Source organism: Labrus bergylta, chromosome 3, assembly GCF_963930695.1.
Source record: "Labrus bergylta chromosome 3, fLabBer1.1, whole genome shotgun sequence".
NCBI classification, from domain to species: domain Eukaryota; kingdom Metazoa; phylum Chordata; class Actinopteri; order Labriformes; family Labridae; genus Labrus; species Labrus bergylta.
The window spans coordinates 12,193,285-12,220,242 of record NC_089197.1 but is presented as its reverse complement, the minus strand read 5'-3'; the positions used below and the strand labels follow the sequence as shown (position 1 = coordinate 12,220,242).

Below are 26,958 nucleotides of genomic sequence, written 5' to 3'. Positions count from 1 at the left end.
GTTTTTTGGGGCTGATTTTTCTTGTGACTTTTCAAAATAAAATATTGGCTCTGATAACGTCTTAGCTAGATTCTTGATTTTTGAATCGTTTACGATGGCTCCTGCGGATAGCGCCCTCTCGGAGTGTCGTCGAGTGTTTGTGCTCTTCTGTCCGATAATAATCCAAACCATTTCTCTCCCATGCTCTCTCCCCCTGCAAGGAGCGGAAGGTACACAACCTCTGCTGTGTTTGCTTTTTAGCAGTTACATCTTACTGGGTTTTCCTTTGTTGTTCTTCTCTATCTTTTCTTTTAACTCTTCTTAGCTGTTTGTCAAACCTAATTTTGTGTCTTTGTCTACATTTTTTATGGAACTTCCATGTATGCATCATATGGGCCATATTGCATCTCTGAGCATAAATAGATAGAAATGTGTTGTTTAATCTATTCTTGATGTTTACCTTCAAGTGTAACTTTAAACTTGTGCTACATTTATGATACCAGTCATATGTTGAATTAGCTTTGACTTTAAAAACATTTCTCCTCATTGAACCGTCGCCCATGTATGCGTTTGATCATGGAAACTTCTCATAGTGTGCTTTTCTTTTCCTTTGGTTAGCCGTTACAAGCTTGCACTCCATGTGTAGTTGTTTTATTTTGACCTTTCATACTGAATAAAACAAGTTTAACATGGTTAATTTAGTCAATATGAAGTGTTTACTTTTCATCCAGTGTTGTTGAGTTAATAATGTTCTGTCTTGTTTTGTTTGTTTTTTGTTTGTTTTTAGGTTTTCATAGAGCTGAGTCACATTAAAAAGTGCAATACAGTGAAGGGAGTCTTTGTCCTGGAGGAATTTGGTAATTACACCATCTATTGATTCTAGGCCTGTACTCGGCACGGCAGTAACTCAGCTTCATGGCTAACGTGGTGATGAGAGCTAATAAGGGTTCACTAAATTGGATACTTGCTCTCTACAAGGGACAACCACACAGCGACGTCTGTAGGTGATTAACAGAGTGAGGAATTCTTCAGAGGATGAGGTGTTTTTTCAGTCGCATTGAAGCATGGAGGTTTAGAGTGAGCAACAGTTCGTTCAGGGACACGGTTTATGAGAGGAACACGTTTGCACAGCATAAAACAGCTGTGGGGACAGACAGGAAAGGTACTAAAAAATGTTCCATAATAATAACTGAGGCACAATTTGAAATAGGATTCATTAAAGTGCTTTACAGTCAGCGGGCGAGTTCTAGCAAAAAGAGAAGATACTGAAGGCTGAAGAGAGGATACATTTGTTTAATTTGTAATTATGTTTTCAAATCTGGTGAAGGACTCAAATGTATAGAAATGAAAGAATGATATTATTACGCAGAGAGCTCCAATGTTGTCCAAAAAAATCCTTTCCAGTTATCTACTCTGTAGCTTTTAATTCATTCATTACTATGAATTTACACAATTACCCTGTTTATTAATGACCCACTTAATCCTGTTGGTGTGTATGAATCCACAGCAGAAAATAGTCCCAAACAAAAGCAACATTTACACCTGCCTGAGAAGTTTGCTCATACACTCTGGTGATATATTAGTTAAGATAGTTTATTTGTCACATTCTTGAAACCTTATTAGAGAGTTTAATCCAAAAACAAAGTTGGACTTGGTGGTCAGTGAGTCAAAGTGTTGTAAAAAATGGAAGACAGAAAGGAGGTTTGTGTTGAGGGTCAGGCTGCCTCTGAGTTTAGACCGTCGTGAGCAGGTGAGTTATGCTTTAGTGCACAGGTTACATCTCTAGAAAGAAGTCAAAAAAAGATGACTTACTGAGAAGATGTCAGAGGTTGAAGTAGAGTGCCAGGCTGGGTTACTGCCGTGTCTCTGTGCTGCTTTTGTAATGTTGCCCTCATCTTTGCCACTATGAAAACCTTCATTCTCCAGCAGGTAAAGTGTTGTCACCTTTCTCCTTTCTTATTCAATGCACAAACTATTTTCAATCTCAAAACCCTTTCATTGCTTTCTTTTTGTTTCTTTTCTCGTACCATGAATTTTCCCCCCCTGCTTCCTTCATCACTTGCTTTCCATTTTGGAGATCACTACCCAGTCCTCATCTCTCATGTTGTCCTCTTCCTCTGATAGTCTGCCTCTAAATCTCAGCATGTGGAGATCTCTTGTGGGGAGTTAGCGGAGGGATTTAACATTTCCCACCCCCCCTCCTCTTCATCTGTCCAGATCTTAGCCTCTTCATCTCTGCTATGGGTTCACAGTTACTAATGAAAAGTCAATCTGTCCTGTGGGCAGCGACGGGGTCCTGGGTCAAAGGATTTTGGCCTCTTGTGGCTGCTTCTCTGTGATGTGTTTTGACCTCTCGGTTCATTGGAGGGGAACAGGGTGTCTGGGTCGTGGAGGGGAGGTTGTCCTTTTCTCTTGTGTTTTTACTTTTTTACTTTTGAAACTTTACAACCTATGCTGTCTCTTGAAGACATGTCTGTTTTTATTTGTTCATTTTGTGGGTCATGAACGTCTCAGCAGTCACAAGCTCAGATTAAATACCTCTCCATGAATAAGTGTAATTATGACACTGGTCTTTTGGAAAGGACTTTCATGGATTGTAAATCTGATGAAAGATTAAACTTGATCTTTTTTTTTCTTCACTTGCAACATTCATATTTTTTCAACAAAATAATTGAACAACCCAAAGTACAGCCCCCCCCGTTTAAAGAGCTTTCTTGACTGTACCCGTGGATTCTTCTTGGCCCACATCCCATCTTTTACACCCTGTTGAAAGTCGTTCCCTGTAACCCCCCAAAGCTCTCAAACATTGATGGTTCCTGCTTCCTTTGAATTCTTTGTTTTGTCTCTTGCACCGGCATAGTTCCTGAAACTAAAGAAGTGGTGATCCACAAGTACAAGACACCCATGGTGAGTCCTCACGACTGCTGACACAATGTTTGACATTAGTACTTCTAAACATGACAAATATTTATTTTAATTTTGTCCTCCCTCACTTGGGGAGACAAACATGTACTTTAGGGTGAAATCTGAAACCATAATCTAAAAGGAAGAGTTCCACAAAAAGGAGTGAAGGGTTTTAGAGGACACATCGGCCTTTGAGAGACTCTTTAGTCTCCTTAGTCTGAGTAATGAGCAGATGTCACCAAAGTCTGCACTTTATCTTCTGCCCAATGAAATCATTTCACTTCTGCAGCCTGAACATGAGCTCCACCTGAACCCTGATCATATTCTTAATGAGAAAATGAAGAAGTTTGAAAAGCTTAATTGGCTGAATAGTTATACTTTGCCTCCAGTCCTCCTGTTGTGTAAGGTGACCAATTAAAAATAAAAATAGATGTTTCAACCATCATCTATAAGTACACACTGGCCAGTCCTAGCAATTAAATGCTCCATTCAATAAAATGTATTTTGTTAGTGATTTAGTGAAGCTTGGATCCTCAAGGACTCAAGTCTTTATACATTTCAAGCAGATAGTTAGAACACCACGCAGACATTTTTCTTTTTCTTCACAGTTGGATATTTGCAGTTCAGTTTGCTCAAATGTTTAGAAGTTTGTGAATGCAAAGTTTAGAGAATAGAAATTAAAGGTGCAGTTGGGTTTTTATTACTCAAGTTATGTTCACATTCAATGATGTTTACTAAAACTCGATGTGTTGTGCATCGAGGTAGAGCAGAATCGTTGAATGTATTATCTTCCTTCAGCATGAGAGGAGCCTCTCCTCTAGCTTTGAGGAGGTTTTGTTATCTTTTGACTCAACACAAACGTAACCTCTTACCTGCACATTTTTCTCCCTCGTGTATTTCTTCTTCCTGCAGGCACATCAGATCTGTTACTCCGTCCTCTGCCTTTTCTCCTACGTGGCGGCAGTGAAGGGGAAGGAGGCCGAAGGAAAACACAAGATGCTGTCACCAAGACCCCTTCCTAGCTAGTCCACATCCTGCGTCTGCTCCCCCTCCTTCGGTGTGCCTCTCTACTTGAAACGGCTTCTCAGCTCTGAATCCACAGACTTCTGACAATCCCTAACTTTAGTCTAAGCACACAATCCCACTCCCTCCTCCTGTACATACAAGCCTGAAATCCTTTTAAGTTCCTGTTGTGTAACGTGTTCGGTCTGTGATGTCGTGTAAATAATTGCTCATTGCTGTCGTCCCCATGATCATACCAACTAGCTAAAGGTTTGCCTGCTCTGTACGCTGGGAGGAACCATTCCCCCTCGAGCTTCTCTCCTCTGTCTTCTATTGTTCCCGCTGCCAAGACACATGTTTTTACCGATAGGAAATGTGAGGGATTTCCCCAAGGCACAAAGTGCATGCAGGTCCCGTGCACAGCCTTGGAGTGTCACTACAGAGTAGACAACCCCCCCCTCCCCCCTCCCTCATTATATTCGTCTCCATCTGACTGTGTGAGTTGTTCTGTGATATGTGCTTACTGTAAAGTTCCAGTCTGTCCAAGTTTAAACTGGTGAAACATCCAGAGACCCTCTCGTAGTGCAGGACATCCCATCATGAAAAAAGCTACTGTACACTGCACCAGAGCACCGCATGTGAACGCTTCTTCAAAAAGTGTTTGAACCCCAAAATAATGTGAGTGTTCTCTGAATTACTGTTCTAGTTCTGCTGTAAAACTTTCTCGTCTGTGGTCTGCTGTTATCGATTGCATGTTACTATGATGATAACAAATAAATATTATATATATATTTCTATATATAGTATTTATTTAATATATACATATAATGACTGTACATTTCTCTGGAAAAAATAATGTTACAAATTGTTGATTTGCTAGATGTGCAATACTCAATAAGTAGTTAGCCATTGCCAGAGCCAGGTTTCCTTAAGTAAACCAGCGTCCACAGGGTGAAGAATGTAAGAAGGACCTTTTGTTTTCTATAGTGCGTGTTTATTGACGTGAATATGGCGACTGTTTCAAGTTTGTCTTTTTGAAATCGGGATCATACGTGGAAGAAAAACTGCTGCTGTGTTGCTCTCTGTGGGTGCAGACGTCACAGCAGGTACTTTTAAACAAACAGCAGGCGGTGGACATGCTGGAGAAAGAATCTTATTCCATTTGAATTCAGCCATTATAAGCCATGTTTGCTGGATTATTTCTGTGGTCTGTGTGAGTGGTGTTTGCCATTTTTATGCTGAATTTAAATGTGGGGGGAAAAAAGGAAACAAAGATAAACTGGTGTAACATCAAGATGTGACCACAAGAGGGCGCTTTTTCAAACCTTTTGAAGTACATTATGATCTTTTTATATTCAGCCTCATTAAGTTTAACATCTACCTGATCTTTTTTTTGTTTTTTAACTGCTGCATACAAACAACTTCAGGTACATGGACCTCTGCCATAACCAGCATCTGAGTTGTTCTTTTCTGTTAAATGTTTGAAAATGTCCATCGCTGAGGGATCATTAAATGATAAGAACAAAATAAGTGTCAACAAAACAGATGTAACAGAGAGCATCTGTTGCTGCTACTTATCAAGAAAAAAAAAAAGAACACAAACGTTCATTCAGTGAGACTAAAACTAGCTATTAAAACCAGCAACTAATGGAAGATAAATAAGGCTACCTGTAACATTCAAACTTTACAGGTACAGGATGACTTTTGTCAGAAATAGGGACTTGTCCTCTGCTGTGTCTCTGTTGTTCTCATCTCATGAGCCTTTCTATCACTGGCTGTACATAATGAATAACATCGTACCAACCAGGGTCTAACAGGCCGTGAGATAATGTTACCTGCCCTACTTTGAAAAAAAACCCCAGAAGGAATAAGTAGCACCCTACATTTACCAGCCATGGAATAATTTAAAAGATTGAATATTAACAGCAACCACTTGTAGAAACTGTGATGGAATCAGTGCAAAAATGTCTCCTGCAATTACAGTAGGAAAGCAACAAAATGATGTTAACTAATGATAAAGCATTAGAGCAAAACATGTCAGAAAATGGTGAAGAGTTCTAGTTAAAGTCAGTTGAATGCACCAACAGTAATCAATAAGTTATTAAATCATCTGTCATAGAACATCAGTGAAAGATTGTTTCATTTTGAAGCAGGAAGAAGTGATTTATTTTTTGTACCTGAGCACCTGAAAGATGAGCTTTTTGTCAGAGTATGGTGTCAGTCTGATCTGTGACAAAAGTCTGAAGCCCTCAGAAGTCACAGCAGCAGTTTTCCACCCTGAGTCTGATCTTCTGACGTGTTGAACGCTAACAGCTGTGGTCATCTGATCCTCCAGTCTTAATGTTGTTTCTGTTCTGTGATAGTAAAGAACAGTTGAATCTGGTCCTAACGCTGGCTCATTTGACTTTCACGAGTGTGTGTTTTTGTGTGTGTGTGTGTGTTTCTCCAGATCAGCAATATATCGGTACAGTTATTTCACTGGAAGATGTTCTTTAAACTCTGACAAGCTTATTTTTGAGTGATTTAACTGTGCAAAGAAAGGTGATGATTGGGATATTTGGAGGATCCTGTTTCATCAATAAATGAAAATGACAGAAACTGGATCTGAAGCGTCTCTGAAGTTGGTTTGTGAATGGGACATGGCTCGTTCTGCTTATGATTGTTTGTTTTTGTTTACTGGACTATTACAGCTCATCCCTGTCATTGTTTAAGCCAGCTGCTGTAATGAGAGGGAATAAATGAAATGAGATGTCAGGTGTAATAATTCCAGTATTTAAAAAAGTATTTATAGAACATGTACAGCTTTGGCAATATAATAAAGTTGTTGCAAATGAAGTGCGATGTTTTCATTTTTAAGACATAAAAGTGAGCTTCACCAATCAAACATATAGACCACAAAGTTGGAGCTACAGAGATTTATTTGAGCCAGCTGTGTGTACATTGAGTGAAACACACTTTACAAAAAGCTTTCTTTATAGTTTGAGTTCATAGTGACTAGCAGTGCAACCCTTAAAAGAATTAAGACTGAGCAAAGGAATACTCCCCAAACAAAGGTCTCAGCTGCCGCACTATAATATACCATTCACTGGTGAGCTCAACAGTGAACACCTGATCACACTTTACCTGATAAATCCATAATGTCTTTTATATTTCATCTTACGGGAGCAGTGTCAAGTATTTCCATCTACACGAGCATCTCGCTATAAGAAACTTACTGTTCCCTCTAAAAATGTTAGAGCACCTAAATACTGCACAGTGGTCGTTATAGTTTCATTAAAATGAATCAAGGTTGTAACGGATACATTTGTCTCTGGGCACTTCGGTGACCGTTAAAATGTCAAACCTCGTCTGAAAATTATTTCCCCCAAAGAATGAGAAGAACTCGTCAATGTCCAATCTAGAGAATAACAGCATCACAAACTTGGCAACATGAAACGTAAGCACATTGTGCTTTCTAATAACATCATGAAAAAGTTCACAGGTACCTTATGGATTCTTTTTACAAAAAAAAAAGTATTTGATCACCAAATCCTGGTAACCAGTCGGGTAGTTTAGAAATATGTGTAGGATAGAATTTCCCTCAAACAAAAAAATAAATAAATAACAGCTCTGAAACTTCTGCCAGGATCACACAAAAGTAAATCATGCTGCTGAATACAAAGAAAGAATTGTTTCTGTTTCTGATGAAAAGTCCTTTTCCATATTTACAACTATAGCTTTCACAGGAACTATTTTGTTTTGGTTAAACAACAAAGTAGTTTCATGTTGCGATTTCCTGCTCATTCTGAGTTTTTTTTTCATTCTTTTTGCATTACAAATCAAATGCATCCATCCTCGTCTAACAAAAGCAGAAGTATCATTATTAAACTAAATAACAGTCTGTAATCCATCGTAAAAAAACAATATGATTTCAGAAACAGTTGAAACATGGTGAGCTTAACCAGAGAACAGGGAATTATGAATTTGATTAAAATAAACTTGAGTTTCATAATATCATAATTAAAAAAAAGTATAAAACCTCTGAAGTATCAGCTTATAAAAATGAAATCTAAGTGTCATATTTTGCATTGAAGCGTTGCTCTGTAATAAGCCTGAAAAGTTAAAGATACCCTGCAGATTTAAAACCAGCCTAAAGAAAGCATCCTCAACTGTTGATTTAAATTCATTTGATTTGATGCCTGACTGACTCACAGAAAGAGATCAAGCTCTTCACCTGTTGTCAGATAGTTTCTTTGCACTTCGCCCTCCGTCTCCTCAGCGTTCAGCTGAACTCTTGAAACTTAAAACATTGTTTCCATTCTCTGCAAAGGCTGCAGAGCTACCGTCTTTACTTTGAAGTTTCAGACGTTGCCATTGACCGAGCTGCGAAGTATCCGGAGGCGGGACATGACTTCGTCCCAGTCCAGGTAGGCTCCCTCCAGGTGTCTCAACCTGTCCAGCCTGCTGACGTAGCTCCTCCGCCCGTGCAGCAGACGCCAGTTATCAAAGGTCACCAAGTCTCCTGAAAGGCAAAAACACAGACTGATCAGAAACGGGTCTGAGGAACAATTTTCAGACGGCCACATTTATCTAAATGTCTCAGACCCTGACCTGCTATGCTTAATGTTCGTGTCAAACTTTTGGTTCCACATTATAATGTAGTGATCAGATGTTGTACTTCTTGGTGTTGGACATGAAACTCCTGCAGGCAGAATGCGTGTTAACCAGACAGACTAAAGTTAATCTTTTATGTAAAAGCAGATTACATATAGCTAAATAAATGTGTTAAAAAGAGAAACTCTTCCAGCTTGCCTCATTCCCACCACATTAGGATGCTGACAGTAGGACAGCCCTGCAGTGTGGTTAGTGTTAAACTTTAGTCACAGGCCTTTTTCACCCCGACCCATTTGTTTTAACACTTCTACTGGTGCACATCACATACACACACAGGATTGTTTGAATCACACAGAATCCTTTGAGCGACCTCAAGGACGCTTCAACAGGATGGATGATTTCCAACATGGCTGTTTGAACCCAGCGTGATGTTGTGGACACACCGTCTTCCCTACTAATGGAAGGCTCCTGCTCCTCTCTGATGTCCTGAATGTCTCATTGAATATCACGACTCTTTCACTGTCACTGCAGCAGACTCTCCTCCGAGCAGTGATTATTTAGAGAGGGGGTACCTCGGACTTTGGTTATCTGATTTGGTCAGAGATGACAGAGATGGCACTGACATTCCTGATGTCATCATGACCTTCATGACGGCAGACTTGTTGTTCTACATGACTGTGACAGTTCGTGTTCTGGTTATTATTAGCCTGGCCTTCACAGACACATCATTTTACACGGGTTGAGTTTTAAGAGTTGCTCGCTGACCTGGCTGCATGCTGTATGTGACCACGTTCTCTGGTCGGTTCATGATGTTCACATAGGTCTTCAGAGCTCTGTAGAAAGGCTGAACCTGATGTAAGGGCAGGTCCAGCACTGAGTTTCTGGTGGCGTTGTTGTAGTTAATCCGAACGACTCGGCCCTCAGGGTCAAGGCTGCCCACATGGAAAACGGAAATTATTTAATTAAAACAGAAAATGTGCAACAATTTTTTTATGATTTGAAAATGTAAGTCAACAGTGAGCAAGCACACAAAACACACGTCTGAAGCTGCAACTAATATTTTGCATTGAAGCGTTGCAGGGATGAATCAGTCAATCAATGAATAAATTAATGGAGGAAATCGTTTCAACTTAAGTTCGAGGTAAACCAGGTGGTAAAAAAAGATCATGGACACATGAACATTGAAGCTAACTGTTGAAGCTCTCAGTTAAACACAGTGAACAGAGAGGCGGCTCCTCTGAAAGTTCCCCACAATTTGGTAGGATGTACTCAGTATATTTGGTCATAACAAATGTGAACAGCAGATGGCAGTGTCTCATTTTATATCTCAGATTCACTCATTCTCTCATACTGGGGGATTTTATCTCAGCATCTTTTTCTGCAATGAAAGTCATTTTCTTGTCTGTGACTTAGCTTCATGCAGAGACAGTGAATGTGTGAAAAATAAAAACAACAGGTGATCTGTCCGCCTGTCTCCACTCACTCGATGATGCACTTCTTGGACTGCAGCATGAAGTCACAGTAGTCCGTCCCCGTGTCAGTGAAGTCCACGGGGAGTGAGGTGAGCGTCCTGAAGGCCTCTGGGTCTTCTCTCTGCAGCTGCTTGGCCATGTGGAAGCCGTCCACAACCTCGCTCTCGCCCCCCTCCACCGCCTGAGTGATGCAGTGAAGAAACTGCACCTATGGCAGTCGAACACACACACACAAAAAAAAACACACAAACATATGCCGAACAAATGCTTGTTTTAAAAACTGTAAGGACATAACAACCCAAATTCCAGCCCTGGAACAGCCTTATAAAAGCTGCACATAAACTAATAAGTGATAGTATCTCTGTTTAATGCTCTTAATCGACCATACTAATTAGATTTACTCACTCCAGGTGCAAAGTGCAGTGCCGGGTAGTCTGTGTGGAGACTGAGCCTTCCAGAAGTGTAGGCTACATTGTTTGCCATGTATTTGTCCTGGACCTGCCAAGTGTGCCTGAGGACAAAGATAACATTCATTAATAAACTACTCGTTAATTATTTAACGTTGGCTTCAGAAGATAAGCAGCGACAATTAGGAGCTGTGAGGAGAAAGAGAGAAAGAGATGAGATGAACTTTGTGGGGTTCCCTGAGGGGGGGAAGTGGGCAGCTTCACAGGAACACGCAGACTGCTGCCTCTGAAGCCGACATTTCATTGAGATGCAGCAGGAGTATAGCACTAATGAGGTAAAGTTATCTTCCATGTTCTGTTTGCAAGCCTCGTTTGGATGCCCGACTCGTAAAAGCGGTCTAGTTTCTCTGATGGCAGGCCTTCAGCTTAGAGTCTGCAGTCTTTTTTGCTTCCAACAGTATGAGCTCATCCGCTGGCAGAGGGAAAGCTTGAGGCTCCAAACCTCTGTTCTGACTGAGTGCAGCAGGTAATTCCTCTGGCTTAAAAAAGATGGAATGCTTTAAAGTTGTTTTCCTCGTCTCTGTCCTCAAGTAATCAGCTCTGCACTAAGTCAAAGAGATGACTCTGGTGCGATGAAAGGCCCAAAGACACCTCTGAGCTCTCCGTGGAACAGGAAAGAATCAAAGCTGTACATAATTGACCAGTGGAGGAATAATCCTCAACATTCATTTGGTTAAGTGAGAATCTGAGAACGTATTTCCTCACAATGTCTATCTCCTTTTCTTTTCTCTCCTGACTCCCTGGAAATGGAGAATAAACAATGAGCTTTTTCTTAATTGAATTCTTACTAATAACACTCTCTGGGCTCTTCTCCAGCTAAAATATGATCAGTGGAAAATTCAGCAGTTCAGGATGTTTTGAGGAATACGATTTGTAAACAGAGTCTTGGCTGAGGATGATTGGAGAAAAATAGATGAACATCACTGCGTCTTACCCGTAGAATGTCAGCCTGAGGTAGCCAATCCTCTCAGCCAGTCTAGCAACTTGGCCCTGCTCAGCTGGAGCCCCCTTCAGGTACACGATGCCAACGCGACGCAGCGCCAAGAGCCAGGCCAGCGCCGCCTGATCGTCATGCAGGACTTCCTGGTAGTCTGCTGTGGGGATGCGCAGTTTGGAGTCCCAGTAATAACGCTCTGAAATGAGAGAGAACATGAAAATAATGTTATTTCATCTAAGCAGAGATTTACATATAGAGAAGCTTTTTTTGGGGGGGGGGGGATTGTGTTTGACTGGAAATAAGCTGCATCTGGAATGCACCAACATGGAGCTTTTCCATCCATCAGTGAGCCTTTGGCCTGTCCTGTTGCTGCTCCGTCAACAAACAAACAAACAAAAACAAGAGCACCACTGGTCTGTTTCAGAGCAGCTCAATCAGATGTTACATTCATTGTTTTCTTCCCCTTACATGGCCTTGAAATGGGACTGCAAGGGCAGAAGTTTAGTCCCATCTGCTGCTCATGCGTCACACACACACACTGTGACTGTCATCTGTGTGGATTTACTGATGTGTGCTAAAATGTCTTTTAATCACTCATGTCAAGAATAAGAAAGTAGAATATGTCGGCAGAAGCCACTTTACTTGGTGTGTGAAGCATTCTGGTTTCCTTTCTAGTCCAGTGATATCATCCACTTGCATTTCAGCTTCAGTCTGGGTAGAGAGCAAAAAAAGAGGGACGGGCTGCAATCCGCCGTGATGCAACCCAGGAAACTATCGGGGGTCATACGACGACCAAGCAGCTTTAATTAAACCCTATAAACAAACATCTGCATTCAAGTACAGCTAACGATCCACTCTCAGACTTTGTGACTCAATCCAAACTCCATTCACGCTTCTCAAGTCGGACTGTAAAATGAAGTCTTTGCTGGACTACACCAAAAGCAACCCAAAAAGTTGTCTATTCCGCTGAGGTTATATTGTCATCAGACAATACCTGATGGGTTTAGAGACAAACAATGATATATTTAGTCATGGTTGTATCTGAAATCCTTCACTATTATCTATATCTATGTAGAGGACTGTATAGTGATCTCCTCAGCAGATGGAAGAACAACGGAGACTAAGCTGCACATTCTCTGCTCCTTTATTGTGTCCTTGCTTTGTTTTTAGTCTTCAGCGTCACACGTGATGGTGCTAGTGACCATCAGCTGTATGCTTCCACTATTTAAGATTTTCCATACATTTTAAAACCGCTCTACAAAATGAAGAAAATCAATCTCCCGAGGAATAAATCGTAAGTATTAAGTTATCTTTGACTAGGTTTGTATATTTAAGGAAGGTGGCCACAAATTCCCAATAATCTATCATTTATGTATCCATGTATCCTTATATGAGTTTATCCATCTGTCTAAAACACTTGAAGATGTTTTTTTGTTAAGTATCTGCACAAGTGATTGATTTACCAGAGGATATTGGCAGGTTTTTTTTTGCATGTTTGAACATGAATGATAGTCCAGACACCCTTGAGGATTCAGTCGTGTAAACTCAAAATAAAGAAGATGAAAGTTTTCACTGAAGGCAGCTGTGTTGACATTATCCTATTATTTGGTTCAACTGATAAAATGAACCAGAACCAGGACGACATGCAGTAGGGGCCAGCTGTAGAGCGGACAGACAGCCCTTTCTACTTTCCATCAACACACATCTTAAGCCCAAGTGTTTTCCACTGACGACATAAAGGAAGTCACATAATGTATGGCAACAGGAAATACTTTCAATTAATAAAACCCATCACAAAAAATGGAGTTGAAACTTTTCAGGCTTAAAAATAAAATAATGTGTTTTGTATGTATATTTTCTTCTTGAACGATAACATTAATTCTTTACTTTGTTGGTCCCCTTCGTATTTCTTTTGAAAACTTTGCAGCCTGCCGTGCGTTCGATGGTCTGCAAACTTCAGGATGAATAGCTGGCTGAGAAAAATCAGACCCTCTCTCTAAGACAGACAGAAGTGGAAAAAATCCTCCCACTGGTCTCCGCCCAGCTGGCCCGACTCCTTTTTCCATGCAGCTCCTCTCCAGTGACTTCCTCTGAAGCAGCTGCTAAGTAGATTTGCCGAAGAAGGAGGAGGAGGAGGAGGAGGAGGGATTAGCAAAGAAGATTGTGTACCTGTCTGTTAGTGGCTCCTCCTCGTGTCTCTTTCCATTCCCACACATCAAAACAACTTCCCAAATATCTGCATCACAAACAGATTACGAGTCTGCAGATACTGGACGAGCAGCAGAGAAAGCTTTCTGAACTTCATTTGTGGTTCTTAAAAATGTCCAAAAGATGAAAAGACTCTAAAGGCCGTAAAGATTTACACACTTTAACTGGTGCTGAGGAATTTCAGCTCCTGGTTTTGTTAGCAGCAGTGAGGCACACAGCACTCAGGGATGTAACATCAGTCAGGAACACAGTGATCATCGTGACTCCTGGACCTCCCTCCAGGCTCTTGTCACAAACGATCAGCTTCTGGCCGAACAGTTCAAAGGGTCAGGAACCCCCGCTTGTTAAAACTTGTCAAGAGGGCAGAGAGAAACAAAGGTGGAGAATGAGAAACTGGGGTAAAGGTCAAGCCTGAATGTTACAGTTACTCTTGTGAAACTGGACCTGCATGTCTTGTAAAGGTCTGGCGATGTTCTGGCCCCGTGGTTTAGGGTGTCACCCGTGACAAAGAGGCTACAGCGTCAGACACAGCATGCATATACATCAGCTGTGAAGTCCTGGCTGCAGTTCAGCCCAGATCTTTTTTTGAACTCTTATCACGCTCGCTGCAGTCGAGCCGGGTCCAACAAAAAGAGTTTGCATGAATACCTGCGTTTGAATCAGCTCCTCCATTTTTGCTTGTTTCTCCACTAATCACAATTCTGAGATGTAAGTGATAATGAGGAAGGTCCTTTGTCAGCGTCAACTGGCTGCAGACTTAAAAACAAATTGGGGCTTTCTCATCCTAAGTGTTGAAATCCTGTACAGATTCAGTGCAGCTAAAACAAAGCTTCAAAACTGGAAAAATACGGTTATTTTGTGCAGAGTGTTCCTGAATCTCCCCTCTGGTAATCAAAATAGGATTTAACTATCTTATATTGCATTAAAAAACAAGTGCAAAATGCTACTTTTCAGATTAAGAAACAATCAAATCTGTGAGTTAGGAAACAGTTCTATGCTGAAATGGAGAGCTCGCTCTATTCCGCTTACATGCAATGGCAGCAGTTCCTGCTCCTTCAGATTAAGAAACATAATCCATTTACTGAAATCAATGAATAACTCTCCATGATACTTGTGATACTTCAGTTCTGTGTTCATCTGTGATCTTAATATCTGATTGTGTTTGAATGTGTCTGTTATGTAATTTGTTTTCCTTTGTTTGTCTAAAATGATGCCGTCTTTATCTTGAATGTGACTTCACTTTATGTCTTTGTATGTCAATGAGTAATGAGAAGTACTTACTAATTGATGTTATTCATCAAATGAATGACCATGAACACCATGAACAAGGCCTTTCTTATACTGTATCTTTTAATCTGTAACTGATATTACCTTTAGAAACAACGTCAACGTGTCAGTGTGTAATTGGAGAGATCTGTTCTTAACCTTCCAACAACTGTGTTCAGAAAGACTGTACACTACCTGCTCAAAGCCCGGCAGCAGAAAGAGAAAGTAAACAACTACCTGAAAGAGACATTGCTGCAGCTCAAGAAGTTGTCCCAGAAGTTGGTAGAGACCAAAACAGAGCTCAAACAGAGTCAGTATTGGACTTAAATTCATGGCAGAGGATGAATGATGATGTTGCTCTATAACTGGTGAATGAGTCAAGAAACAACAACTTGCTTAGATCATGAACTTATGGTGATGAAATGTCAGTGTTGTGTTTACTTCCTGTTCTCACTGCCCCCAAGTGGCCGATTAACAAACACATCCAGGTTTCAGACTTAACTTTATTTTCTAATGTCTGTAGGACCCCTGCAGTTTTTCACAGCGAGGAATGTGCTGCGGTGAGCTTGGAGGGACGCCTCTGACATTCTGACAAGATAGTCTATGTGTATAATCCCGTCTCCTGTTTCTCCCGGCTTGTGGTCTGCTACAGTGTCTTTTCCAGATGAGGAAACCTGAAGCTGGGGCTCCTGTGGCTGTCAGGCAGCTCATGGCAGTTTGGCTCTCCCCTCACTGTGCTCTGTTTAAGCTCAGAGGACTGCAGAGCAGCTGGGAGCACCTTCAAAGCTGTCTGAATCACTGCAGTTATCTTCAGAGCTTTTTGTTTTGACTTGGTTAAGTTTTATCACAGAGCTCGGATCAGTTCGCTTCAATGGGCAGCCTGAGGAATGCACAGCAGAGGGCTCACAGCCAGATGGGCATCAAAAAGAAAACCCTTCTCATTTCTGTTTTGGAAAGAGTGGCTTTTATATCAAAGATTCAAGCTGTTAGGTTCATTAAAGGATTTTAAAGAAGTACTTCAGTAAATCTGAATAAGATTGCTTTATTTCACCTGAAAGTAGATCTTGATATATTCCACTTTCTGATTGTAGTGATGAGTAAATAAAGCCAGTAGTGGTATAACCATGTGAGTTAATACTTCATGATGTACTTATAGCAGCATAATGGAACTATTTTACCTTCAAAATAAAAGCTTTAAATTCATTTCCAGTGTTCACCGACTTGAAAGGAGTATAAGTGCGGGGTATCAAGAAAAAAATAATGAGAGAAGGAGGATTTTATCAACTATTTTGCTTTTAGAAAAACATGAAGAAAGAATTTAGAAAATGTCAAATGATGAACTGATCAAAGAAATAATACAGAGATTCTCACTTTGATCTCAACTTTTTGAAGATTTTTTTTCTTTAGAATGGAAGAAGAAAAGGAAAGTTCTTAAACCCTTTTTCCCTATTAAGACTGGCCTGAAACCTCGTACAAAGGCCTGAAATATGGAGACTGGAGTCCTCCCATCTGCCCTGAACACCTGTTTCTGTTTGTGCTCCATGAAACTTTGTCTGGGAACGAACAATCTCTTTGTGAGTGGTCCATCTTTTCTTTTTACGAACAGAAATTATGAAAACGCCTTCCGATACAGGTCTTAGCTCATAATTTAATTTAGTATTAACATCAGTCAGACTCATAGGAGACCAGAGTGGATTGAAAAAAAAACAACTGAGAAATTGACAATTAGAAAAAAGTCAATCTTGGACGGGCTTTTCAGTTTCAGTTGATGAGAGGGTGAACTGCAGTCTGTAACTGTATGTGGAATCATAAAATAAAATACTCTGTCTTCATATCTCTTCTTCACAAAAAATTCAAGCTATTTGTAAACTCAAAAGTTTCTTTTTCATGCTTTTAGTTCAAGCCCATTAAAACACAGACCCAAATACAAGTACTGTATGTTTTACTGCTCTATACATTTATTTAAACATTAAATTCACCTTCATATAGCACACTCTGCTAGTGACAGCCAGAAAGAGAACTGCTATTGCAATACAATTAAACTCAAATGAAATGCTATTTGACTGGTGAATAAATCTAGTAATATTGACGTATATCAGAGATAAAATTAGCCGATACTGATATTCACCTGATATGCTAATATCGGCCGATATTATCGGCTGGCAGATTAATTGGTCGGGCTCCAGTTAAAACAGAATTTTGAGCTGACGGCACTCTCATTGATCACGTCCAGTTATAAATCATTAACGTTTTTTTTTCATCTGTGTTCATCAATGTCATGAGTGAAGACAGACAGACTCTTATTTTAAACAGGTTTCCTCCCCCATATTCAGCTTTTAAACAGCTGCAAGAACAAAATCTGCTCAATGATAAACGATTTTAGTTCTTGAGAAGACACAACAGCCATTACATTACAACACAGCCAAGAAGAACATTAACAGACCTGCGAGTCCAGACATTTGAAAAACAAGGAGGAAACTGTGAAACTCCCATTCATATTCCAGTCAACAATTAGCATGTATGTGTGTGTTTTCATAATGTGTGTATACGTGTGAGGGAGCTGCGAAAAACTAACTCCACCCGCCACTAATTGGACAAACACACCTTTATCTATGTAACTGACCTGGAAGACAGAGCGGCCAGCCTCAGTCTCTGTCCCAGTTTAGAGGAGACAGAGTGAGCAGTGTTTCTTACTGGAGAGCTGCAGGCCCTTCACACACAGACAGACACACACACACACACACACACACACATATACACACTAAACCAACTCTTCTCCTTCTCCATCTGCAAGCTTAGGTTCCCAAAAAAACTCTACTGAGCCATGCAGTAGTTTGTCAAATGATGTTCTCTTTGCCAACTAAGACTCAATGCTTTCAGTATTATTTAAAGTGCCAAGCAGGAGGTCTTAACTTGCCAGGGAAATGAAAAATCCAATCATTTTAATCACCCAGCTTTCCGTACAGTCTGATGTAGACTGTCAAAGTGTGAAGATTTCAAGAGATGACAGAAAAAAATTATATTAATCCAAATATAGCTGATCTGTGAAGACATACACTGTGAAAAAATAACTTGTGTAGGTGAAAAATAGTGACATTTATTGAAAGACGCCCCGGTTCTCCCGAAAAAAACATCGGATATGTGGACGTTTTGGCTGATCACCGTTATGTTTGACAAATTGGAGCGGCTAAAACCCTCAGCAGTCCATTAAATCACAGCGCATGATGATTCAAACTAATTTTGACAAATGAAAACACTGAAGTCATAGTTCACAGTTTAGATTCTTCAAATTCCTTTCAGGCTGATAACACAGCATGCACACGTGTTTGCGCGCACGTGTTCTTCTGCTGAAGCTGTAAATGATGTTTGAAGAAAGTGGGGGTCAGGTTTGGAAAGATACAAGTTTTTCCATGGATGGACCTCCACCGCTATGTTTCCAGGAGCCTTTCTGTCAACTGAAGAGTGATGACATAGAAGGCTAAATTCAGACCAGATGGCAAAGGGGGAAACACCAGACAGACGGGAAATTAACAAATCAGCTGCTACTTGGTTGAGTTATACAACAAGTCAGTGGACTTAATGGAGAAAAGTCAGAACTCAAGAGTGTGTTTGGGAGCGCCTCAGGCTGCTTTGTCAGGAAGTTTACAATAACTGTCCAATGGTAATGAAATAGTAATTGATGTATACTGTAAGGTTTCAATACGAGACATAAGAGTCAAAAAAATAAAGATTGGCCCAAACCCCGAAGGGAACTTCTGCCAAAAGAACCAAAAACAAAATGAGGTCAAATGGCTACAGCCCCCTTATCCATTCAGGATAGAGGACTGGCAAAGAATAAGTATATGTAAGAAAGAAACTCGATTTTAGAAGAATACTTTTAAGTAAAAACTCATATTGTAAAATAAAAAATAAAATAAAAGTGCAATTTCAAAAGTAAGAATAATATAAAAATGCAAAATAATTCTATTCAAGATTTTTACATTTTAATCTCCCCTCGGTTGGATGTAGATTTATAAATACCAGAATCAACTCTTAGATATGTAACCACCATAAGACAAAATACAAAGGGATATGTTTCCATAATGTCAGACAAGTGTGTCTGCATAGGCAGATGTGTCTACATGTGCAAACTGCTGCTGGTTGTACATTTTGTCCTGCATGTGGAAATCCACAAAGACTGAAACAAAGACCCTTGGATCACGGGCGGTTCCGGTCACTGACTGTCACGGCTACATGGGCGTGGAAATTTTAATTTGAGCTTAACGATTCAAGCATGAGAGAAAAAGCTGCTACAAAAAATTTGCGGTGCAGATGCCCTAGCGGTTAGGTTGTGCCCCATGTACAGAGGCTATAGTCCTCCAAGCAGGGGTCCGGTTAAAGTCCAGCCTGTGTCTTCTGTCCTGCATGTCATTACCATTCTCTCTCCATTGTTTCCTGCTCTATCCACTGTCCCATCCAATAAAGGCACAAAGCCCAAAATACATCTCAGTGGTCGAGTGGTTAGTTTGCACGCCCCATGTATGGAGGTTGTAGTCCTCGCAGTGGGTGGCTCAGGTTCGAATCCCACCTGTGGCTCCTTTCTGGCATGTCATTCCCCTGTCCCTCTCGCCCTCTCTATCCACTGTCCTGTTTCTCCAGTAAAGGCACAAAAAACTTTTAATTCTTCAAAAACGTACAAAAACAAGTAACTGAGACCTTTGAATTAAATGTGACATTTGCCTCTTTTTGACACTTTTGAAAGATGAGAAAAAAGCATTATACTGAGAGTTAAACCTGCTCATGATCATTTTTCTCTACCTTTTTTCTAAATGTGTTAACAAGTACCATAAACAGTGTCACAGTGTACTATAGAGGTGAATATTTTCCACAGTGTAAGTATATAGAGCATGTATGGCCTTTGTCAGACTTCTGACAGCTCCACAGAGACTTACACAAAGCTAAGATTAATTAGGTCCAGACCACAGAGATAAAAACACGGTTAATTGCCAGAGATATTTTGACAGAAGGTCCCTACAGTTAAACGTTACAATTGTTTTTTCTTTTTTTTTTTTACAGTTTTGGCTGTGAATAGAAACTAGGGACATTTTTTTGGCAGGCCAGAGAAGGAATTACCAATGACAGCTGTTACAGAGAGAGAAATCTCATTGTACCTTTAGTGTCATCATAGTTTCTCTCTTGAGAAAGTTTCTGACAATAAATTTTAATGAATTTGTTCAGCATACTGGCTTTGACATTTCTTCAGATTTTCAGTACTTGCATGACATTTTACAACAGACTGTGCTTATTTAATCAAACAGTCTCATGGTTAAAGCTTTTATTTTAGAGGTATCATTAACTCAAAGTTAAAGTTAAAGATGGTTTAACTGTTAAACCATCTTTAACTTTAACTTCAAGTTAAGGTGAACCGAATCATGTAATAGTACAGGTGTTTTCTTTGCGAGGAGGGAAATGGAAGTTTTGGATTATACTACACTGGTGTACTCGCTATTCTAAATGTACAATCCATTGGGCTGAGCTTTCTTGAATTAGGCCTTTATTCGTTTTTAATTGTGTTATTGACTTTTTCTGATGGATTGGTGAACAGTATCTGTATAAAGTGAGGGTTGTTTATCCTTTTGGGCTCTAAACATTTGACTTTTGGATGCTTTTGTTGGGGTCATGGCTTTCTTTCCCTAAAGGTAGCACTTAGATAGTGATCACGCTCTTTCCATTGAATATTAGTTATAACTCCAGATGTGTTTCTGTTTTTTGTATCCATAATTCTTGGTGACAGTGCAGGAGATTTAGAGTTTTTGCAGATTTTTTTATGAATAATTGTATGTTTTTGTGTTGGACTGTAAAGAAAATGTCCCCTCAGTAACATTAAAGTAAAGTTTTAAGTACAGCATCATTGAAATCTGAGGCCCAATTAAAGGTAACACATCACTATTTAAACCAGTGAAAAGACAGAATAAAAGGGATTTCATTACAACAAATACACACCAGTGTTTCCCCTACCATTATATTAGGGCCCCCCTTGAAGGTCAAGTAAAGAAATATATATATATTATTATTTTTATTTTTTTTAGATTTTTTGGGGGGGTTTTTGTGCCTTTATTGTAGAGATAGGATAGTGGATAGAGTAGGAAATCAGGGAAAGAAGTCATTAAGGATACCTTTCTGACAGAAAAGGACAGCTGTCATTAAAAGTGACGCATGAACACCAAGATTCCTTTAAGTGTTTGTGTCGTCGTGTCGGCGTGTGTCCACCCCCCCCCACCCCCCCAAAGCTGTAAACCTAGGGGAAACACTGCACACGTCTCATCAGACATATGGTGCTCACAGCTTGACATTGAAACTTTCTGTAGACTTAACTCTGTGTTTGTTCTGATTCTAAAATACAAAGTAAGGAGTCAAATAGAGGAGCCAGAGGAACAAAAACAATCTGCAAATGCTTACAGAGGCTAAAACCTTTAAGCACTTTAGTTTCTTAACTCCACATGGTTAAACTACCATTCAAGCATGAGACGTGTAAAATCACATCAGCCTGAGACCTGCAGGGCAGAGAGAAGCGCGTGCAAAGAGGCCAGGCGGTGGTACTTACTCCTATTAGGACAACTTGATGCAGTTATTCTGGGTCATCACAGCAAATGGCTACTTGTCACCAAAATGACATGCCATTACGCCCTGTTGAGGGCGAGCAATTCACACAGTGTACTGAATTAGAGAATGGATGGAGAGTCAGTTCAGATACACAACAGGCTCCTTTTATGAACTAAATGAAGGTGTGGAAAAAAAGCTGCAAACTATTTAGCCTGGCACATTTTTACCTTCTATAAAATTCAATTTGACCTGTTTTTAAATCCAGCTTTTAACTACCAGTGACATGAAATTAGTCATGATACCACCCAGACTGAATCAACTTGACAAGCGCAAAATGGGAGGCCAGAGACGATGACAAGGTTCAAATATTAAAAGCATCCGGCAGGCGTTTGAGTAATTCACTGACAGATTTATCGGTGAGAGGAAGAGTCATTGCAGATAAGGCCGTGAGTGACAAAAGCTTTTGCCGTTCTTGAGAGCAGCTCACACAGCACGCGTCATGACTCTCCTCTAAAGGGACGTTCCACTAATAAGTGAAGGTTCAGAGCACACATGTCAACAACTACACAACACGTGTGAATACCAAAGGTCGTGAAAAAATGGTTAAATGATGCCAACTCATTATCTGTGCACCAGAATTACTAGTCGAGTCTGTAAAACAAATTATTGATAGTTTTATCTTATCCCACAATGCAGGTCAAAGGATATGCTCCAACTGTAACACAGCCATCCACCACTAGCCAGGGCAGTAACCACAGACTGGCTGAAGCTCCGGGTAATGGGCCTGCTCTCCCTGTTCTACTACCCAGATAATAATAAGCGTAATTAACAGATAGTATGTTGCAGGAGCAGCACATTTGGTATTTTGACCTAGAAAACAGATAGGAATGTTTGTTCGGCTGTGTCAGGTTAAACTGGTATATATTTACCACATAGCAATGCCTAACAACATTCAGCACAAGCAGGTGGATGTTAACCTGCAAGGAGGACCAAAGGTGGGTGGTGCTAGCACTGCTGATGACATCGGCAAACCAAAATGTTTCTCATACGTCTGCTCACTGCCATTCTGACAATCACAAAACAGTGAGGGGTTCGTAAGGGAGAAAATACATCAAATACAAGTAGAATCCAATAAAAAAAACGCCTAACAAATGTCTAATAAGGCAATTAAAGGCTTATAATTCAAATGCTGACCTTAAAAGACAGATAATACCTTCGGATTTAGGAAAGAAAGTCTGTAGGTAACCTCTCAGTCTTCAACACTCTGGCAGTTTGGGTTTAAATTCCTGGTTACACATGCCTACAGGCTCTGGGATTTGTTAATTCCCAAGGAAGGAAATACTGACAACAGTGAGCTTGTGTTTGGTAAGAACATGCAGATCTTTTCCTGACCCTCACTCTCAAATCAGTTTTCCATCTGGCTTCTGGGTCTGAAAGAGGCTCACGTTTATACAGACGTCAGCCTTTCAGAAGGTCCACTGCCCTGCACCATTTCCAGAGAAGACATATAGTACCTATGTTCAGTTTGTGCAGAGACAATAAACTAGAGGTCAAATCACATGTGGATCCAATACACTACATTAGATATTTGAAAATAAACACCTCCACACCTGAACAGTTAAGGTTGTTTGGTTTTTTAAAGTACAATTGACTGTCTAAGAATGTTGGAAAGAAGAAATGTCTTTGTAAAAGTATTCTCAAATGTGTGACAGAGCAGATTTTCATCACAGCCTGGTTGGTCCCTGTATAATACAGACATGAAAAGTTTTTTATAGTGTAATAAGTGCCCTTGTATAGTACCTCTCCAATGTCTCACTTCACAAATAGTGGCTCCTGAACTACATCCTGTGGTTTGTGTTGTACAAACTCCATAGTTACGGTAAAAGCAGAAGAAAAAAACATTACTTCAGACATAAAAGCAGGAGGTAGAGAGCTGGCTGAATAATATCCCCAGAGCTCCAATTTTCATATTGACCTCACAGTGTCCTGTGTGCGCTTGACTTTCACTGTTGAGAACTCTTTAACAGGCACACTTGGGCCTGTAAAATCAAGTTGCACTGCATGAAAAAGGAAACAGAAATTCAAACTGTGGACTCTGCTTCAGTGAGTTAACGTCATGGAGCAGTAAAGGAGGGACCCGGAGAAAAATCCTCTGAGGTGAAGGCTGTTCATCATCATTCATTTTCAAAAAGAAGGATGTTGAACAGCCTTTTCAGAATATTCCAGTCCAAGGGATTTCAAACTGCATGGCACTCAGGAGGAAATAATTAAACCCAGTGAGTGTGTGTGTATGTCATCTTGCATTGTGTTTTGGTGGATGACCTTAGCAGTGTCTTCCAGGAGAGCTCCTGACTCTGTCCTAAGAAGAAATATCTAAACTATCATATGGATATCAGTCTGTCTGTCATTTGCTATGAGGGAGATCTGTTTACACTTCAGTATGAGCAGAGGACTTCTGCTACACACATGCGCACACACACTCACACACACACATAACCTTAATCAGTCTGGAACAGAGCAGGAGCCGCTCAGCCCTGTGGGTCCTTCAGGACCACGTGTGTGTACACAAACCAACTAGTCCATCCCCCGCTCCACTGAAACGTCCCTACCTTGTTCCACAGCTAAACTTTCTCCTCCGCTGTCTGGCAGGCTGTAAAGTGAATTGGGCCATTGTAAATGTACTGTAAAATAACTTCTCTTTCCAGTCTTTAGAGGAAAAAAAACCTTCCTTCCTCAACAACCACATTATGTTTCGGAAAAAGAAAATGTGTGGAAAGAAGGGTTTAAATCAAGGGCATCCTTTTTTTCCACAGGAAAGGTTGAGGGAGAAAGTCCGCTCATGTTCATCATGACAGACACACACACTCAGGTACATACGTCTGCTTCAATTGCATAATGGACAGGGATAAGCACAACAAATCCAGTCTTACTGCCTATTTTAATACAAATACTATGATGGGAAACGTACCTAATCAAAATAATCTGAACAAGACGGATTAAAAAAACACAGAAGACATCTAAATAAAAGAGTCTTATAAACATCCCCACATTCAAATCAAATAATGTGATTTCTCTTGCTTAAAATGACTGTGTACGACGATTTTACACTCATTTTCAGGTGAAACTAAACTCAGCTCAGCAACCCTGAAGCTCTTTGATAATCAAAATCAAGAGAAAGGACAAAGAAGTCTGGTGATATAATGGAGAATTCAAATTAGTTTATCAGCATCAATGCAAAAGCAGAAACGGTCCTACTTTCATTTTCATACTGACTGTAAAACAGACACTCAGGAAAGTACAGAATCACCCACTTCACAGCTTTTCCTCTCACAAAAGTATTCTCTCCTTTCAGAATCCTGTTGCTAGCTGTTTAAATACTTTCTGTTGTACATTTCTGTGTTGAAAAGTAAAGTGTAGTGTAAAATGAAATTAGTTTTTTTGGATTAAACGCACTTTTAAGTGAGTGGGGACAGGACGCCAGAGTGGTGTCTCCAATCTATAATAACTCATTGATAACAGCTTGTGGCTACAGAATGGGAAGTGTCATTTTTGTTTGTTATTTATGTAGAAACAGGAACTGGCTGCTCAGCAAGCAGACAAATTGCTTTTCTCAGATACAACTTTGAAAATGCTGTAATTCATGGCCGTGTTTGTCCATCCTGTCAATTCAAAGACAGCTGGGTTATGATTCATGGCCTCCTTTAAAGACCTGTTGTTAAGGTCGCCCTTGTTGATATAACTGATGGGGCTAGAATAGAAATGCCTTTCAGTTGAACGCAGCACAGTATATGACAGCAAGAACCAGCCCGGGGCAAAGGCAGTAAAGGCAACTGTTAGGGGCGCCGGCTGTTCATAGGGGGCGCCAATGAGAGAGGAAGAAGAGTTGAAGCTAATAAGAAGAAAATTTCATGCTATTATTTAGTAATATTACAAAAAAAGTCAAGAAAGCATTATACATTACTTATTTAAAAAGGACATATTTTTAATTAATATTTAACAAACTTTTTGTTTTGTTTTTTTAAATAAAGAAAATCTGTAAAACATAAAGCTGTTTTCTTTAAGTGAATGAATTTTGAGATTGGTGGTGGAATTGGCTGTAACACAAGGGGTACCAGCTGAAATCTTGCCTGGGGAACCAAATACCACCTTAATGAAGGATTATAGGTTTTCTGTTGAATAAGACTGTATTAGTTTTAGCCCGGTGTACTTCATTAACTTACATTTGGTTGAAAAACACCTGTAGGACCTGAGGAGGTGATCCCCCAAACGAATCATTACAAATAAAGACTTCTAGTTTAGACTTTAAATATTGAATCTTGACTCACCATTGAGGAAAAGTTCTTCTTGCATTGCTTGTCTGGCAGCAGGAGAGAAACAGCGTTTTTTCAGCCACTCAGCATCAAACACACTGGTGTGCTGGTCGGGCCAAACAATAGACACCTGTGGAGATACAAACAGCTGATTGGTTCCATGAGCCAACATGGTGTGTGTTTTTTTTGTTTAAGGTTTTTTTGGGGGCTTTTTGTGCCTTTAATGGAGAGATAGGACAGTGGATAGAGTTGGAAATCAGGGAGAGAGAGAGTGGGGAATGACATGCGGGAAAGGAGCCACAGGCTGGATCCCAACCTGGGCCGCCGGCTTGGAAGACTATAGCCTCCATACATGGGGCGCGCACTAACCACTGAGCCACCAGCGCCCTGAGCCAACATTTTTAACTGTTTTCAGGATTTCTTATATGCTGGGTTTGAGCATCTAATACTTTCTTTAGCCAGGGGCATAAATAAAATAATTGTTGTGCTATATGAAGCAGATGTTTACCCCAATAGGCCACCTGGCAAATCTTGGTACTGGAAACATAAAACAATACAGGAAATGTACTGCATATGATTATTTTATCAACAAAAGACAATGAGAAGCAGTAGCTTGGCAGCCTGGTCACTTCACAAAGATCTGTTTACAGCTGCGTCAAATTTCAGAGGAAGAATCATCTGAAGGACGCAGCTCATGAAGGTGGCTTCTTTAAAGGACTTCAAATGTCAGACTGAACGTGTGCTTCTGCCAGAATTAGATCGTCTAATGTCCCTGTAGCTCATAGTTTATCACCAGGCTGATGGCCTTGAACACTCAGCAGGATACAAAATGTATCCATAAACAAGTCTGACTTTGCCCAAGATTCATTTTGGTTGGGTTGTTTGTTTCACTTTAACAAATGACAAACGATGGATGAAGAAAAGCCATGAAGTCAAACAAGTAAGCTGTCAATATCAACTTCAGCTTTACAAATACTCCATGTCAGCCATTATCACTGTGATAAGAGTCTATCACAGATATATCAGCATTGGCACATTTATTATTTCAGAACTGCAGTTATACAGAACATGTAGTGCAGAACACAATTCTTGGGCTGAGAGAGAAATCCTGTCATCATATTATTTGTCCACTATAATGTGCTCTGACTTCATTGTTACCAATAAGCTCAGCATGTCTGTAACAAATGCTGGTCCGGACTACAATCCAGCTAACTGAATACATGTGTGTTGTCATATCA

At 40.2% G+C, this 26,958-nt stretch overlaps 2 protein-coding genes across 31 annotated transcripts in view; one reads left to right on the top strand and one right to left on the bottom strand.

Annotated features, from left to right (window-relative positions):
- The window catches only part of madd (MAP-kinase activating death domain), a 53,108-nt gene extending 46,388 nt beyond the window's left edge, over positions 1-6,720 (top strand). For 18 of the 29 annotated variants that reach the window (XM_065952671.1, XM_065952670.1, XM_065952689.1 and 15 more), the window contains 3 exons: positions 767-836; positions 2,840-2,886; positions 3,796-6,720. In XM_065952671.1, coding sequence (XP_065808743.1) covers positions 767-836; positions 2,840-2,886; positions 3,796-3,909 — 231 coding nt within the window. In that variant the 3' untranslated portion in view covers positions 3,910-6,720. The remainder of the gene's footprint in view (positions 1-766; positions 837-2,839; positions 2,887-3,795) is intronic. The other 11 variants (XM_065952676.1, XM_065952684.1, XM_065952682.1 and 8 more) reach the window with 1 other exon arrangement.
- Positions 6,721-6,785: 65 nt separating this feature from the next.
- The window catches only part of bbox1 (butyrobetaine (gamma), 2-oxoglutarate dioxygenase (gamma-butyrobetaine hydroxylase) 1), a 26,972-nt gene continuing 6,799 nt past the window's right edge, over positions 6,786-26,958 (bottom strand). For both annotated transcript variants that reach the window (XM_020643204.3, XM_020643203.3), the window contains 6 exons: positions 25,736-25,850; positions 11,352-11,550; positions 10,356-10,461; positions 9,962-10,158; positions 9,244-9,410; positions 6,786-8,386 (listed from right to left, as the gene is read on the bottom strand). In XM_020643204.3, coding sequence (XP_020498860.1) covers positions 8,226-8,386; positions 9,244-9,410; positions 9,962-10,158; positions 10,356-10,461; positions 11,352-11,550; positions 25,736-25,850 — 945 coding nt within the window. In that variant the 3' untranslated portion in view covers positions 6,786-8,225. The remainder of the gene's footprint in view (positions 8,387-9,243; positions 9,411-9,961; positions 10,159-10,355; positions 10,462-11,351; positions 11,551-25,735; positions 25,851-26,958) is intronic.